Source organism: Mesocricetus auratus, unplaced genomic scaffold, assembly GCF_017639785.1.
Source record: "Mesocricetus auratus isolate SY011 unplaced genomic scaffold, BCM_Maur_2.0 Super-Scaffold_100025, whole genome shotgun sequence".
NCBI lineage: Eukaryota > Metazoa > Chordata > Mammalia > Rodentia > Cricetidae > Mesocricetus > Mesocricetus auratus.
Window position 1 is genome coordinate 16178642 of NW_024429206.1, and position 17803 is coordinate 16196444.

The 17803-nt window shown below is 49.0% G+C and overlaps 1 protein-coding gene across 1 annotated transcript; it reads right to left on the minus strand.

The window, feature by feature from the left end:
- Positions 1-2871: 2871 nt before the first annotated feature.
- On the minus strand, positions 2872-7234 carry Ubc (ubiquitin C). The gene is made up of 2 exons (XM_021233330.2): positions 7095-7234; positions 2872-5389 (listed from the first exon to the last, which is right to left on the minus strand). The coding sequence occupies exon 2, from the start codon at positions 5384-5386 to the stop codon at positions 2954-2956; it is 2433 nt and encodes an 810-aa protein (XP_021088989.2). The 5' UTR covers positions 5387-5389; positions 7095-7234; the 3' UTR covers positions 2872-2953.
- Positions 7235-17803: the final 10569 nt, after the last annotated feature.

Sequence of the window (17803 nt, forward strand, 5' to 3'; positions counted from 1 at the left end):
ACTTGCCCCTCCTCCAAAGAGCTTAAGGACAAAAGGTTTGAGTCCACCAAAGTCCACCCAGAAAAACAAATGAGTTTATTGAACTTACTTACAGAGCATGTGTGAGGAGTTGGGAGCAGGAGTATGCATGACTCCCGAAAGCGGCCACATTGAAAGCATGGATGAATGACTTCACTGTGGCTATGTAGATGAAGTCTGCTTCTCTCTTATTCCTTCCCCATTTTCTTTAGCCCCTCCTGGAGGCCATGTGCAAGCAGAACAGAACTGCAGTCGAGAGGAGTAGCTAGATTTTAGGTGATGGTCCCAAGACCCTCTTTGTCCCTCCTTCTGTAAAGCAACAAGGTGCCACAGCTGAAGTCATTGGGCCATGGCACAACTGATTTGATGAGGATGGTGGCAGTGTGGCTTGGAAGGCAGTCCTGCACAACACTGAGGCATGAGGAGGTTCAAGACCACCCTGGGTTACAAGGGACACCTTGTGAAAAAAATGAACAGGGGAGGGATGACTTTAGGAAAAAAAGAACAACTTGGGTGGAGAGGATAGGGGACCATGCAGAACATGGGCAGATTAAGGGAGAAGTGGTTAATTTTGAGCACTCTTACCTGCTGTATGTAATCCAGCCAGAGCTGTGGTAGGACCCTTGGCTAAGGGCTGGAGAACAACAATTGCTTAGTCAACTGCATGTGGCCCTAGAGCCCTCTTTGGGGAGAAATGAGCATTGCTCGCCAGGACTGCCAGTCCGGAAGCATGGGCCTGCTATTGGAGCCATGTATTATTCAAACCATATTTTGACTCAACCTCACCTCTGTAAGTGAACTTTAAAAAAGATTTAGCCGGGAGTTGGTGGCACACGCCTTTAATCCCACCACTCGGGAGGCAGAGGCAGGCGGATCTCTGTGAGTTCAAGACCAGCCTGGACTACCAAGCGAGTTCCAGGACAGCCTCCAAAGCCACAGAGAAACCCTGTCTCGAAAAACAAAAACAAACACAGGAAAAAAAATCTCTGAAAATGTTTTTTATCGTGGTATCTTTTTTTTGGGGGGTGGTTCATGACCATGATATCTTTTTTTTTTAACTGTGAAATTAAATAGTACTATTAAGTCACTTTGGTAACGTCTCCAAACTTCAGGATTATATCCTTTAGACAAACAGGTTTTATTTCCAGTATATCAAACTCCTTGACCATAAGAAATCATATACTGACTAGCAAATCCCATAAAACAGAAAGGCTCAAGGGAAAATATATAGAATAGCTGAATTTAGAAACAAGAAAATATCAACTTTTCATTATTTTACCAGTCACATCTGCATCTTTTCACTCAGTACTTTGAAATGGTTCTCCTTAAAAAATAAATAAAACTCTGGGGATGGGCTATTTAGATGGTTCAGCAAATTAAAAGGTACCTGCCACACCAAAGATTAATCAGAGGACGTACAAAAAAGCTTGAGTTCTGGAAAAGGTTTTTTTTCAGTTTCAGTTTTTAACTTGTTTTCAATTATCTTTAGGGGAAGTCCATGTTAGAGGCACTGGAGCTACTCACAAGTGGCAATGAGATGCAATTAGGTGCTAGGAACCTAACATTGATCCTCTTAGGAAGCTCTGAGCCATCTCTCCAGGCCCACTAATATACAATACACATATTAACCTCACTAGGCACCTATTACACACTGTGCAAAATCAGGACAGTACTTCAATGTGATTTCAGTTTTTAATGTAATTAGTAAGGAGTACTGTCCTAATTACATTAAAACCTGAAATCACATAGAACTTGAGGAAGCCAATTTTCCACACTGCTTTGGCTGGCCTGAAACTCAGATTTACCAGCTTCTGCCTCCCAAGTGCTGGGATTAAAGGTTAGTGCCACCATACCCAACTTCAGCTACAACTATTATTCTTTCAAACTATTTTTTTTTTTTTTTGGTTTTTCGAGACAGGGTTTCTCTGTATTGTTTTGGAGGCTGTCCTGGAACTCACTCTGTAGACCAGGCTGGCCTCGAACTCACAGAGATCCGCCTGCCTCTGCCTCCCGAGTGCTGGGATTAAAGGCGTGCGCCACCATCTTTCAAACTATTAACATTTTTTTTCTCTTTTGTTTTGGAGGCTGTCCTGGAACTCTCTCTGTAAACCAAGCTGGCCTCGAACTCAGAGATCCGCCTGCCTCTGCCTCCGGAGTGCTGGGATTAAAGGCATGTGCTGCCACCACCTGGGAAGAGGAACAAATTTTTTTTTAAATATTTTATTTATTTATTGTATATACAGCCTTCTGCCTACAAGCCAGCAGAGGGTACCAGATTTCATTCAAGGTGGTTGTGAGCCACCATGTGGTTGCTGGGAATTGAACTCAGGACCTCTGGAAGAACAGTCAGTGCTCTTAACCGCTGAACCATCTCTCCAGCCCCGAGGAACAAATTTTTATGAACCATCTTTCCAGTCCTGGTAGGTGATTTCTAAGAAGATGTGGCAGAGGCAGGTAAATTTGAGGCCAGCCTGGTCTACAAAGCTAGTATCAGGACAGGTAGGGCTGTTACAGAGCAACCCTGTTTTGGAAAAATACAAAGAATTTGTTTCTTACAGTGCTTGCAGTTGCCAGCATGATAAGGCAGCTCATCTACATCTAAACTCAAGACTGAATATCTTTTTCTGAACTACTGGGCACAAGGCAGAGAGAGCACATAACTACTTAAAGTCAAAACCCAGACACTTGTAACAAATCTTTTAAATCCATTTATACCCCAAATACCTACCACACAATAAATTTCAACATTCTCACCTAATGGTATCTAACATAGACTTGATGACACAAACTTGATAGCCTCCACATTCCAGTACCAGGAACCAACAAACTAAAGCCAAAACAAGAACAGACACATTTGGGAATGCAAGAACTTTATTCAAAGTGCAATGAAACTTGTTAACAGCTTAAAAGACAGGGTAAACTATGACACCTTCCCTCAAGCCCAAGAACATGCACAAGGCGTGCTCTTTCTAGAAACTGTAGTGAGAAAGGTGCGTCCATCTTCCTGTTTGACTTTCTTGGTGGTGTTACTGGGCTCGACCTCCAGGGTGATGGTCTTGCCTGTCAGGGTCTTCACAAAGATCTGCATGCCACCCCTGAGGCGGAGGACCAGGTGCAGGGTGGACTCCTTCTGGATGTTGTAGTCGGACAGGGTGCGGCCATCTTCCAGCTGCTTGCCAGCAAAGATCAGCCTCTGCTGGTCAGGGGGGATGCCCTCCTTGTCCTGGATCTTTGCCTTGACATTCTCAATGGTGTCACTGGGCTCGACCTCCAGGGTGATGGTCTTGCCTGTCAGGGTCTTCACAAAGATCTGCATGCCACCCCTGAGGCGGAGGACCAGGTGCAGGGTGGACTCCTTCTGGATGTTGTAGTCGGACAGGGTGCGGCCATCCTCCAGCTGCTTGCCAGCAAAGATCAGCCTCTGCTGGTCAGGGGGGATGCCCTCCTTGTCCTGGATCTTTGCCTTGACATTCTCAATGGTGTCACTGGGCTCGACCTCCAGGGTGATGGTCTTGCCTGTCAGGGTCTTCACAAAGATCTGCATGCCACCCCTGAGGCGGAGGACCAGGTGCAGGGTGGACTCCTTCTGGATGTTGTAGTCGGACAGGGTGCGGCCATCCTCCAGCTGCTTGCCAGCAAAGATCAGCCTCTGCTGGTCAGGGGGGATGCCCTCCTTGTCCTGGATCTTTGCCTTGACATTCTCAATGGTGTCACTGGGCTCGACCTCCAGGGTGATGGTCTTGCCTGTCAGGGTCTTCACAAAGATCTGCATGCCACCCCTGAGGCGGAGGACCAGGTGCAGGGTGGACTCCTTCTGGATGTTGTAGTCGGACAGGGTGCGGCCATCCTCCAGCTGCTTGCCAGCAAAGATCAGCCTCTGCTGGTCAGGGGGGATGCCCTCCTTGTCCTGGATCTTTGCCTTGACATTCTCAATGGTGTCACTGGGCTCGACCTCCAGGGTGATGGTCTTGCCTGTCAGGGTCTTCACAAAGATCTGCATGCCACCCCTGAGGCGGAGGACCAGGTGCAGGGTGGACTCCTTCTGGATGTTGTAGTCGGACAGGGTGCGGCCATCTTCCAGCTGCTTGCCAGCAAAGATCAGCCTCTGCTGGTCAGGGGGGATGCCCTCCTTGTCCTGGATCTTTGCCTTGACATTCTCAATGGTGTCACTGGGCTCGACCTCCAGGGTGATGGTCTTGCCTGTCAGGGTCTTCACAAAGATCTGCATGCCACCCCTGAGGCGGAGGACCAGGTGCAGGGTGGACTCCTTCTGGATGTTGTAGTCGGACAGGGTGCGGCCATCTTCCAGCTGCTTGCCAGCAAAGATCAGCCTCTGCTGGTCAGGGGGGATGCCCTCCTTGTCCTGGATCTTTGCCTTGACATTCTCAATGGTGTCACTGGGCTCGACCTCCAGGGTGATGGTCTTGCCTGTCAGGGTCTTCACAAAGATCTGCATGCCACCCCTGAGGCGGAGGACCAGGTGCAGGGTGGACTCCTTCTGGATGTTGTAGTCGGACAGGGTGCGGCCATCCTCCAGCTGCTTGCCAGCAAAGATCAGCCTCTGCTGGTCAGGGGGGATGCCCTCCTTGTCCTGGATCTTTGCCTTGACATTCTCAATGGTGTCACTGGGCTCGACCTCCAGGGTGATGGTCTTGCCTGTCAGGGTCTTCACAAAGATCTGCATGCCACCCCTGAGGCGGAGGACCAGGTGCAGGGTGGACTCCTTCTGGATGTTGTAGTCGGACAGGGTGCGGCCATCTTCCAGCTGCTTGCCAGCAAAGATCAGCCTCTGCTGGTCAGGGGGGATGCCCTCCTTGTCCTGGATCTTTGCCTTGACATTCTCAATGGTGTCACTGGGCTCGACCTCCAGGGTGATGGTCTTGCCTGTCAGGGTCTTCACAAAGATCTGCATGCCACCCCTGAGGCGGAGGACCAGGTGCAGGGTGGACTCCTTCTGGATGTTGTAGTCGGACAGGGTGCGGCCATCCTCCAGCTGCTTGCCAGCAAAGATCAGCCTCTGCTGGTCAGGGGGGATGCCCTCCTTGTCCTGGATCTTTGCCTTGACATTCTCAATGGTGTCACTGGGCTCGACCTCCAGGGTGATGGTCTTGCCTGTCAGGGTCTTCACAAAGATCTGCATGCCACCCCTGAGGCGGAGGACCAGGTGCAGGGTGGACTCCTTCTGGATGTTGTAGTCGGACAGGGTGCGGCCATCCTCCAGCTGCTTGCCAGCAAAGATCAGCCTCTGCTGGTCAGGGGGGATGCCCTCCTTGTCCTGGATCTTTGCCTTGACATTCTCAATGGTGTCACTGGGCTCGACCTCCAGGGTGATGGTCTTACCAGTTAAGGTTTTCACGAAGATCTGCATTGTCTGTCACACACACACAAAAAAAACAGGTCAGGAATGACATTTACTGTTCATGGGGTGGCACTAACAGTTGGATCTTTGTGAAATGGATGTCAGTTTATTTTACATAAGTTAACTGCAGCTACACAGATCCTGTCTGAAGAATTCTATTCTAAATCCAAATATAAAAAACATAAAATCATAGTTCAAATAAGAAACCTATTGAGTGGTAGTTGGGGGTTGTAGAATGTCCTTAATCCCAGCACTTGGGAGACTTAGGCAGGTGAATTTTTTGAGTTTAAGACCAGCCTCATCTTCCAAAATATCCAGGGCTACACCGAGAAACCATGTCTCCAAAGGGAAGTCATCTAGGTATGGTGAACCTGCTCCATATTATCAACTTGGTAGGTGGAGATGCAGTACTAATGGCTGAAAGTCATTTCCTAGATGTCTGCATGGATTGGATGAAAGCCTGGTCCGCATTCACACTGTAGTCATTGATAGGATCTACCCCACATAGGCAGGATGTGAGATCCCGTCTCGTCCTTCATATCCAGTAAGGACTATAGACTTTGCAAAAGAAAAAGAGGTCTGAGCCAGTTCACACCTTTACTCTCAGTACTGAGACTGAGGACAGGCAGTCTCTGAATTGGGAGGGCATAGACAGCGATTTCCTATTTTATCTCAACCCTCCCACACCACAAAAGAGCAAACTTGGAATCCCAGCACTGGGAGGCAGAGGCAGGCGGATCTCTGTGAGTTCGAGGCCAGCCTGGTCTACAAAGTGAGTTCCAGGACAGCCTCCAAAGCCACAGAGAAACCCTGTCTCGAAAACAAAAAAAAACAAAAAAAACAAAAACAAACTTGGGTCAGAACACATGCTAGGAAGGGGGAAAAAGGACCCACAAGTCATTATCCCAAATAGTTCAAAACTCATCAGGGACGAAATTGCAGGAATCCCGGACCATAGCAATAGAGTCTTGGGTGGTGGCACAGGCGTTAAATCTCATCATGTGGGTAGCAGAGGCCAAGGTTCTAGTCTAGAGATTCAGGCCAGCCATGGCTTTGCGGCGAGTCTCTCTCTAACCGAAACAGGACAAGAAACTCAATCTAGGCTCACTCTCTTCCACCCTCTGTTGATTTCCGGTTCCTGTCCACTCTCGAGAGGCTAAACCCGAGGCCGAGGCCCAAACCCTGTCCTACGACCGAGCGAAAGCTATAGTCAGGGAAATGGCCTCACCACCCATTATGAGCCCACAGAAACCGCGACGTCATGTGGGCCGTAGGCCAGGTTTAACTGTCATCACCCTCCCTACCCCACTCGTCAGTCGCACTTCCGTCTTTCGCAACGGATGAAAAACCGACCGACCTCTCCCTACGGTCACCCGCCCACGGCCCTCACATCAGAGGCACTTACGGCCTGCAACCCGTCAAAAAATAAATAAAGGGTAAGCCGCAAGCTCCTGGCTTAACCGGCCGCAGCGACGTCGCGGGCCTGCTTCCCCCAACCTCGTCGAGCGCCTCAGGGCCGCTCGTCTTCCCCCTCGGGTGTCCACTTGGCCGCCATCTTGCCGCTGGGTCCTCCGCCTCAGGACGGCCGCTCTCCTCGCGGGCCACGGAAGCGGAACGTCCAGGCCGCGGGCAGCCGCTCGTGTCCGTCCCCCTACTCACCCACCCACGCCCCGCCCCGGCCTCTCAGTCCCGCCATACGCGGCGGCTTTGTCCTCACCGGCGGCGGCGGCAGCAGTCCTCACAGACACACGGCAACAGGACCCGGGGGTCTCGACGGAACTAGCGGCGACCCGCCCGGCGTCGCTTTATATAATCCTCGGAAGCCCCGCCCTCCCCGCGATCCCTCCGCGGAAATGCGGTTAGGGACTACTTCCCCAGGCGGTTCCCGTCTCTGCAGCGGAAGCGCCTGGCTAGAGCCGGCAAGGTCAGCTCATGGAGTGTTCGTGGGTGGCGCTCACAGAGCGGTGGAGCTTTGTGTGGTGGGGAAGGGCTGCGACCCAGTGCGGCCCCGCGGAGGGATCAGCGTGTGTGACTTGTCAAATCACGACGTGGTCGGCGCGAGAACCCGGCTCGGATCAGCGCGGCCGGAGCGGGACTCGGCGCATGCGCAGTGCGGCTTCCTGCCCGAGACCCCACCCCCACCGGCTTACCCCGTCTGGGGGGGGGTCCCTGTGGCCTCTGCGTTCTAGCGACCTAGGGCTTCTGGCTCTTGTCACACTGGGGTCCCTTTGGAGGCCTCCCCTCCTTAGCCACTTCAGCCCCGGCCGGTCCCTGAGCCCAGCCCTCAGCTCCCTGGCACTGTGACAGGGTGGATGACTCTGCAAATCTCAAAACCAGGGGAACAGAAAAAGAAAGCTTAATAAATTTTAAAAAATTATAAAGGGGGAGATCTCTCCCCGATTTTGGAAAATGAATCTGAATTCGTTAAAGGCAAAAAAAATCCACGGAGTTCTTGAAAACCGTTGTCATTAACCTGAAGTCCCACAGAACCAGATCTTTCCAGGCTCTTCTGGAGCCTGTATATACTTGGTGTCCTTGAATTCGAGAAGGTTCTATCTGATTGTCACTAAGGAAAAATCAAATTTCCAAAACTTTGCTCATATTTAGCCTACCTAAGAGACTGAGCCTTTTAAAGCCCTATAATTTTTTATTTTTGTTGAGACAGGATCTCACTATGTAGCTCTGGCTATCTGGAACAAGCTATGCAGACCAGGCAGGCCTCTGCCTTCCAAGTGCTGGGATCAAAATGTGTGCCACCATACCAAGTGTAAGTCCCAGATTTTTTATTGTTGTTTTGTTTTGTGAGACAGGGTTTCTCTGTGTACCTCTGGCTGTCCTGGACCTCACTTTGTAGACCAGGCTGACCTGGAACTCACAGAGATCTCCTTCCTCTGCTTCCCCAGTAGTGGAATTAAAGGAGTGTGCCACCACTGCCCAGCTAAGACCCAGATTTTTAACCGAAATCTTCAGTCATTTTCCATTAAGCTACATCCAACCCCCAACTCTTAATTCATTAAATAAGATATAAACCCATTAAGAATTGCACGTGTGGGGCTGGAGAGGTGACTCAGAGGTCAAGAGCATTGGCTGTTCTTCCAGAGGTCCTGAGTTCAATTCCCAGCAAACCCATGGACCTGCAGGCATACAGGCAGATGCTGTAAACATAATAAATTGAAAAAAAAAAAGAATTGGGGCTGGAGAGATGACTCAGAGATTAAGAGCACTGACTGCTCTTCCAGAGGTCCTAGGTTCAATTCCCAGCACCCACATAGCAGTTAACTGTAAACTCCAAGACCTCACACAGACATACATGCAGACAAAACACCAATGCAAAGAAAATTTTTAAAAAATTGTGGGAGGCAGAGGCAGGCGGATCTCTGTGAGTTCGATACCAGCCTGGTCTACAGAGCAAGTTGCAGGACAGCCTCTAAAGCCACAGAGAAACCCTGTCTCGAAAAAACAAAAACAAAAAAAAATTTGTACATGTTAGCAGATGTGGTGGTACACACCTTCAATCCCACCATACTGGAGGCAGAAGCAGGAGGATATCCAAGTTCCAGGCAAGCCTGGTCTACATATAGAGAGTGAGATTCAGGACAACCAGGGCTATATAGAGAAACCCTGTCTCAAAAAAAAAATCTCTGGTGTCTCCAGAGAAATGGCTCAGCAGTAAGAGCAGGTATACCTTCCAGAAAACATGAGTTCAATTCCCAGTAGGCATGTCAGGCAGTTCATAATGGCTGTGACTCCAGTTTCAGGGGCTCAAATGTCCCTGGGGACACTGACACATATGCGGCATGTACTCATACACACACACACACTCACACACACACACACACACACACTTATTAAAAATAAAATGAACCTTTGCTGGGAATGGTGGTGCATGCCTCTAAACCCAGCATTTTTTGAGGGTTTTGTTTTTTTGAGACAGGGTCACCATGATAGCCCTGGTTGTCCTGGAACTCACCCTGTAGACCAGGCTGGGCTCTAACTTACAGGGATCCTCCTGCCTCTACCACCCAGGTGGGGAGATTTCAGATGTGTCTGGCTCCCCTGGTTTAGGTTTAGGAATTCATAATAATTCAAGATCAGATGTAGTGTTAAAAACTGACTTTAATTTCTGTGATTTTTTTCCGTGAATGAAGTCATATGCCACTGAGAAAATGTCGTTCTCTGGGACACCCCGGTGGTTTCTCAGATTTCCGTGCAGGCCAATTCTTTCTATATTTCAGTCAGAAGCTTAGAAGGGACAAAACACCGAGGCGGGTTCTACGGCGATAGAGGCTTCCAGATACGCCCAAGCTATATTTGGCTGTCTCTCCCCTTCAGCCTCATGACTCCTGTTTCTTGGTTGAGTCATCAGCTTTGTGGTGTCAGCATTTTCCAAAGTCTAGAAGGTTCAAAGACAAACAGCCTTGATTTCAGAGGTGGGGGAGGGAGAAGAGGAGGAAGGCTGGAGGGCTGGACCCGGCCAAGGGTTAGCTGGGAAAGGAAGGAATGTTCAGGGAGGGTCTGGGGGAAGAGAACAATCAGGTTCTTATCTTATTTCCAACAAACATGACCAAAATGCATTTTATTACAGGTATGAAACTATGTCGAAAACCACTATGCATTTTTTTGTTTTTCGAGACAGGGTTTCTCTGTAGCTTTGGAGGCTGTCCTGGAACTCACTTTGTAGACCAGGCTGGCCTCGAACTCACAGAGATCCGCCTGCCTCTGCCTCCTGAGTGCTGGGATTAAAGGCGTGCGCCACCAACGCCCAGCTACCACTATGCATTTTTATTATTATTTATTTTGATTTTTCGAGACAGAGACAGGCTTCTCTGTACAGCCCTGGCTCTCCTGGAACTCACCTTGACCAGGCTGGCCTTGAATTCCCCCAAAGATCCACCTGCCTCCGCCCTCCAAGTGTGTGAGCCACCACACTCAGCTCCAGCCTCTCACTTTAAAATATGTATTTTAAAATAATCTTTGAGAATTCCATGTATACATACATTGTATTTTTATCATACCTCTCCCATTTCCTCCCTGCAGCTCCTTCCTGGACACCCCTACCCAGTCCCCCTCTTAACTCCGCATCCAAATTGTTTTTATTCTATTTTGCTTTATTTTTAATAACCCATCAGTAGTGTGTTCTCACGACAAACAGAGGTCACCTGCTCCTCAAGGGCACAGGGCAAGCAGGGAGGAAACGGCCTCACCTCAGAGCTGGCGGCTGCACCCCAACACAGCTTCCCAGCCCGGAGTGAGCCCTCCAGCAAAGCTGTCACAACCCTGATGGGAAAGGAGGGGACAATACTAGTCACAGAGGCCAGAGGCACTCACAGACAAGTCACAGTGACAGGCACTGCCACCCACATGAAATCCTGTGTCCCCCAGATGTCCCCCACAGAGTGGGGGCAGATTATCACAGCTGCCAGTCTGTTTTCTGAAAGGGACTCCGATGTCTTCATGTCCTACTTGGCCTCAGGACTTAGGTATTAAGTCACAGCCCTAAAATCCCAAACCTGCTAACCTAGAATGGGAAGTGCTCGAACGTGCTAGAAGGTCTGTGACTCACTGGACTCCGTTTGCAGTTCGTTCCACACACGGATCCGTCCTTTGCGGGCTACCGGGGCGACTGCTTCAAAGCTGGCACCAATGGGGACAGAGGAAGGGGCCCGGCAACAGGGAGGGATTGGCTGAGGACTTCTGCGTGGGATGGGCTGAGCAGGGCGGGGCCCCAAGCTTCCTGATGGGGGTGGGGGCTGCTGGATCAGCCTGGTCTGAAGGTCACACCTGGTGTGTGTGACTGGTTTAGTAATAGGGAACCGGGACTAAGCACAAGGGTCAGCTGGTGTTTTTCTCCCCAAAAGGAAGTATGGAGCCAGAAGTCTGTTTTGTCGTAGGTTGTATAACCAGACAAGGTTACCAGGGCCAAGGGCAAGCCCCAGCTTGTAGAGCAAGAGAAAAACAGAGTGCTGCTGTCTTCTGCTTCTCGGTTATGAACAAGCACAGAAAGGCTGAACTTGGCCTCAGCTCACACAAGACCCAGCCGTGGTCCACCCTGTCAGCTCTGACTCTACACGGTTCAAATTTGAAAAATCTGGAGAATTACTTGGTTTTGGTTGGGTTTTTTGTTTTGTTTTCTGTTTTCCGGGACAGGGTTTCTTTGTAGCCCTGGCCGTCCTGGAACTAACTCTGTAGACCAGGGTGGCTTCAAACTCACAGAGATCCCCCTGCCTCTGCCTCCAGAGTGCTGGGATTAAAGATGTGGGCCACCACTGCCTGGTCTTTTTTTTTTTTTCTTTTTTTTCCCCCGGTTTTTCGAGACAGGGTTTCCCTGTGGCTTTGGAGGCTGTCCTGGAACTAGCCCCAGGCTGGTCTTGAACTCTCAGAGATCCACCTGCCTCTGCTTCTGAGCACTGCCTGATCTTAAATATGTCATTGTTAAGAGTGGAAGTCAGTAATGTTAAACAGACTCCTGCCCTGCCTGCTGTACAATCGTTGTCCTGAGGCAGGTCAGAAAGACAGGAAATGGTGGGGACTTGGGAGGGAAGGTTGAGGCCTCTCACCAGCTGAGACACAGCATGGGGACATTCACCTTTAATCCTAGTGAAAGACCCCAAAAGGGATACTTTCACGGAAGGGAGACCCGAACCCAAGGAACAACGAGACCACGAGCTTGGATGCAACAGCAAGAGGCTTTATTGATAATACACGGGTACCCGGGGGCATCTCAGTCTCGGGAACTGAGAGCCCCGAGCTGGGGACTCAGGGGTTCTTTTATAGCAAAAAGCGCAGTACAGAAGCGAGAAGCCTAGTTACAGGACCCTGATTGGGCAATTTAAATGAGGCTGGGGCTCAGAACGAGGGCAATTGAGGTTTTGCTTGGAACTCAAGTCTCGGCCTTGGCCCTATCTGAGGAACAATAGGTCTCTGTGCTTGCTCAATCTTGCTGGGCTGGCTATGCAGACAGCAGACACCTGTGTCCCTGGGCAGAGTTCCCTTCTGATAGTAGTGACTATTCAGCTGTGGGGGAAACGGAATTTTCCATAAGCCTCAGCTGCCTGTGTATACTGGGCCGGGGTCTTTCACTAGGACTTTAGAGGCAGACTGAGCCCTGTAAATTCAAAGCCAGCCTGGTCTACATAGCAAGTTCCAGACCAGTCAGGGGTACACAGTGAAACCCTGTCTCTAGAAACAAAACTGAGTCCAGCTGTGGTGCACATGCCTTTAGTTCCAGTACTCATGAGACAGAGGCAGGGGGATCTCTGAGTTTGATGCAAGTTCCAGGACAAGAATTCTCCAAATTAAAAACACATAGCCCTGAACTGAAGTCTGGTTTTCAGAGCAGGCCATGACTGGATCCTGTGTGAATTAAGGCCCATAGAGTCTAGCCTTTTACCCTTGTTCATAAACAGGAAGTGTTTTCCTCTCTCCCTCTGCTTTGCAAGCTGAGGTCTGACCTTGGCCAATAAAATTAAAAATAAAACAAATGCAGTACAGTTAATATTTTCAGTAAACACTTCTTCTACAGAGTTTAAATTGCCTTCATAGACAGATACTAGGCCTGAATGTTTTTGACTTTGGTCATGGTTTCATTCCTTCCGAACATTGGAGAATCTCACACTGTTTACAGGAAAGGTAACCCATGTCCTGTATCACTGTGGGCTTGACTTGGCCTGTAGAGTTGGGAATCCTGGCAGGAGCCCTAGAGAATCAGTCCTCTCATGGAGGTTTCCTAGCAACCCTGTGAAAACAGGAACTCCAAACCCCACCCCAGTCCTATCCACCATCACAAAAACGAGCAACCCAGCAAGGAGCCATTTTCCACACTCTTCGGGACCCCACACCATACATAAGCCTATATTAAAAACATCTATTGTCGAGCCGGGCGTTGGTGGTGCACGCCTTTAATCCCAGCACTCGGGAGGCAGAGGCAGGCGGATCTCTGTGAGTTTGAGACCAGCCTGGATTACCAAGCGAGTTCCAGGACAGCCTCCAAAGCCACAGAGAAACCCTGTCTCGAAAAAAAAAAAAAATTATTGCCTCCAAAACAATACAGAGAAACCCTGTCTCGGAAAAAAATTTTATTTACTTTTATTTTTGGCTTTTCAAGACGGGGTTTCTCTGTCCTAGAGCTAGCCGTGTAGACCAGGCTGGCCTTGAACTCACAGAGATCCATTTGCCTCTGCCTCTCAAGTGTGAGTTCTGGGATTAAAGGCATACACACCAGCACCCAGCTAAAATGTCCTTCTTAAACCCCCACTTGGCTTCTTCATAACCCCTACTCTTGAATGTTTTTTCCATAGAAGCCATAAATTTTAGTTTGGCTTGAGTCTAGGTCGCCAGAAGTTTAAGGGAACTCTTTGTGCCTCCTGACTCTGCACCCTAAAGCACTGAATATTTGTCACTCCTTCCTTCCTTTCTTCCCACCCTCTTTTTAAACACAAGGTCTGACTATAGCCCTGGCTGCCTGGAACTCGCTTTGTAGATCAAATGGGCCTTGAATGCACAGAAAGCCTCCTGCATCTGCCCAGCCACGTGCTGAGATTTGGGACAGAACTGTCACGCCCAGTCTTCCTTTCTTCTTAATAACTTTTTATTTATTATTAGGGTGGAGCAGTGGGCTGCGTGTGTTACGATGTGCCGGTGAGGTCAGATCAGACTTGTGGAGTCAGTCCCCTCCTTCCACCTTGTGTGGGTGGGGTTGGGCTTGCAGCTACCACTTTACTCCCTGAGTCATCTTAATGGCCCCACGCTGTCTGTCTAGAGATTTATTTTTATTTTATGTGTGTGGGTGCTTGGCTGCACCTACGCAGGCACCACCTGCGTGTAGCTCCTGAGGAGGCCAAAGAAAGCATAGAATCCACAGGCACTCGATTCTGGATCCAGTGTTATGGCTGATGAAGTTCCATTTTATGCTAGGCATCCATGTAGTATCCACCCATCCATTGGTACCCACCAGCCATTTGTCACTGACTCCAGTCTCTTGAAGATAAGTTCCCAGTAACCCTGACTCAATGACTCTCCCACCCAAAAATATACATCCCTGACTATTTACTTGTATGATAAGACTAAGTGGTTTTGTTTGTTTGTTTTTGCTTACACAGATACCCAAAGATTGTTTTTGAGTCACCTCAAGTTGGCAGAGCAGAACAGTTTTTACTTGCTTACATAGATATTGAAGGGTGGGGTGTGTGTGTGTGTGTGTGTGTGCGCGCGCGCCGGAAAAAAAAAAGAAAAATCACATTTTATTATTTATTTTTGGTTTTTACATCCCAACCAAATTTTCCCTCCCTCCCCTTTTCCAGTCTCCCTCCTCCCCCGACTCCATCCACTCCTCCACTGAGTCTCTTCAGATACAGGCGGGCAGCCCATGGATATCAGCAGCCATGGTGTATCAAGTTGCAGTGAGACTAGGCACCTCCTCTCACTGCAATCCAGTAGGAGGAATGGGTCCCCAAAGCAGGCATCAAAGCTGGAGACATCCACTGCTCTCATTGTGAGGAGTCCTACAAGAAAACCAAGCTACAGAACTGTAACATATATGCGGAGGACCTAGGTCAGTGCCATCCTGACCCCTGGTTGTCAGTTAAGTCTCTGTGAGCCTCTATGAACCCAGGCTAGTTGGTTCTGTGAGTTTTCTTGTGGTGCACTTGACACCACTGCATGCTACAACACTTCCTCCCCCTCTTCCGAAGGGTTCTCTAATGGAAACACCATATTTTTGCTGGGCATTGGTGGCTCATTTCTTTAATCCCCACACTCAGGAGCAAAGGCTCTGTATGTTCAAGGCCAGCCTGACCTATAGAGTGAGTTCCAGGACAGCCAGAGCCACACAGAGAAACCCTGTCTCAAGAAAACAAAAAACAAAAACAAAACAAAACAAAAAAACACCCAAAATTCAAAGAAACAAAAACAAAAGAAAGAGCGTATTTTCAACAACTCATAACGCCGGAGATGCCCGCCCCGTTCCTAGCACAAGCCTTTGGCAGTGATGAATCCTCCTGGTGTTTTCACTTATCCCAAGTATTGGTAAGGTAAAAGATAAAGGTTAAAATGGAAGCAGGTCATTAGTTTCCTGTCAGACTGGACAGGACAGATCATTTGAAAAATAACCGTCAACTTATTTTAACCCTTGTTGACATTAGGGAGAAAGAACCTTCCCCAAGCTCATTAAGCCAGTGTGTCAGGATGTAAATGGTGAGTCATATCAGGTATCTTGTCTCAAAAACAAAAACTTTGCCCTGCACTAGGGAAGCAGAGACTGGTGGATCTCTGAGTTTGAGGCTAGCCTGATCTACGGGGTGAGGTCCAGATCAGGGCTACTCAGGGAGACCCTTTCTCAAATATGGAAATAGGTGGGAGAAATGGCTCAGCAGTTAAGAGAACTGACTTCAGTTCCAAGGGACCTGACGCCTTTTCCTGGCCTCCTCAGGCACCAGGCACACTCATGGTATCCAGATGGACATGCAGCGAACACCTGCATATAAAAATACTTTAAAAATAATAAAATCTAGTCCGGTGGTGGGTGGCACACGCCTTTAATCCCAGCACTCGGGAGGCAGAGGCAGGCGGATCTCTGTGAGTTCGAGGCCAGCCTGGTCTATAAAGTGAGTTCCAGGGCAACCACATGGTGGCTCATGACCACTTTGAATGAGATCTGATGCCCTCTGCTGGCATGCAGGCAGAAGGCTGTATACACAATAAATAAATAAATAAAATATTAAAAAAAAAATAAAGTGAGTTCCAGGTCAGCCTCCAAAGCGACAGAGAAACCCTGTTTTTAAAGAGACATCCCATGTCCTCCTTTATGTGGGAGTATCAGCTCCCAACTTTTATATCTGCATATGAATTATGACTAAGAAACTAGGGGTACAGAGGGAGGGAAAACAGGGCTTTTGGAAGAGGGGGCAGGGCAATGGAACGCATGAGACAAGGGGATGGGAAGGAAAGTTGGGTGTGTAGTGCACATCTTTAACCCAGCACTGGAGAGACAGAGGCAAGAGAATCTCCAGGACAGCTAGGGCTACATAAAGAGACCCTGTCTCAGGAAGGAAAGAAAGAAAAAAGGAAGGAAGGAAGAAAGAAGGAAAGGAAGGAAGGAAGAGAGGAAGAGAGGAAGGGGACAGTGGGGCAGAAGGGTTTAGGCAGGCATGGAATCTGGGAGAATATTATATTTTTTCTTCTGGCTCAGCAAATTAAGAGCATTTACTGCTATTGGAGAGGACCCAGGTTTGGTTCCCAGCACCCACATGAGAAGAATAAGGAGAGCCAAGGAAATCAATTTCTTATTCTCTCTGTCTTTTGTTTTTTCTTTTTTTTTGAGACAGGGTTTCTCTGTGGCTTTGGAGGCTGTCCTGGAACTAGCTCTTGTAGACCAGGCTGGCCTCGAACTCATAGAGATCCACCTGCCTCTGCCTCCCAAGTGCTGGGATTAAAGGCATGAGCCACTACTACCTGGCTCTCTCCATTTTTTTAAAAAAGAAAACAAGTTGGCAGTGTTGATTCATGTCTTTTTATCTGAGCACTTGAGAGGCAGAGGCAGGTGAATCTCTGTGTGTTCAAGACTAGCCTAGCCTACATAGTGAGTTCCAAGTCAGCTAGAGCTACCATGTAAAAATCCTGTTTCACAACAACAGCCAGTCGACAGTCCAACATTGATGGAGAAGCGGATTGAGGAGCTCTGGAGAATTGATGGCTGCTAGGAAGGGACGGTCCCTGGTCGGTTGACCATAATCCAGTGAATGGCCCCACCCATGGTACATGGGGAGCACAAATTGGACTTAGTGAGTTACACATATATTGGGGGGTCATGAATTTGGGAGGAGGACATGGGGACAGGATGTTCCTGGAGGAATTGGAGGGGTGAATATGATCTATCTATATTGTATGGGGCTGCAGAGATGGCTCAGTGGTTAAGAGCACTGGCTGCTCTTCCAGAGGACCCAGGTCCAGTTCCCAGCACCCACATGACTGTTCTCAACTATCTGTAACTCTGGTTCCAAGGGACCTGACACTCCACACACATGGTACACAGAAACATGCAGACAAAAACCCACATACATAAAAAAGAAAGTAAAAATTTAAAAATAAAATTAAGGGCCAGGCGGTGTTGGTACACACCTTTAACCCCAGAGGCAGGAGGATCTCTGGGCGTTCGAGACCAGTCTGGTCTACAAGAGTTGGTTCCAGGATAGCCTCCAAATCCACAGAGAAACCCTGCCTGGAAACCTGCTCTTCCCCCGCCCCTCCCCCCAAAAAAAGCCAGGCATGATGGCCCAAACTGTTAACCCCAGCCTTGAGGAGGCAGAGGCGGGTGATTTTTGTGAGTTCAAGGCTCAGCCTGGTCTATGTTGTCGGTGCCAGGACTCCCAGAGTCACTTAATGAGACCCTGTCTCAAAAAGTAAAAATATAGAAACAAAGGCCTCGTTTCA

What these genes read in the sequence shown, in the direction of transcription:
- Ubc (XM_021233330.2), bottom strand. Translation starts at nt 5,386, where the DNA reads ATGCAGATCTTCGTGAAAACCTTAACTGGTAAGACCATCACCCTGGAG.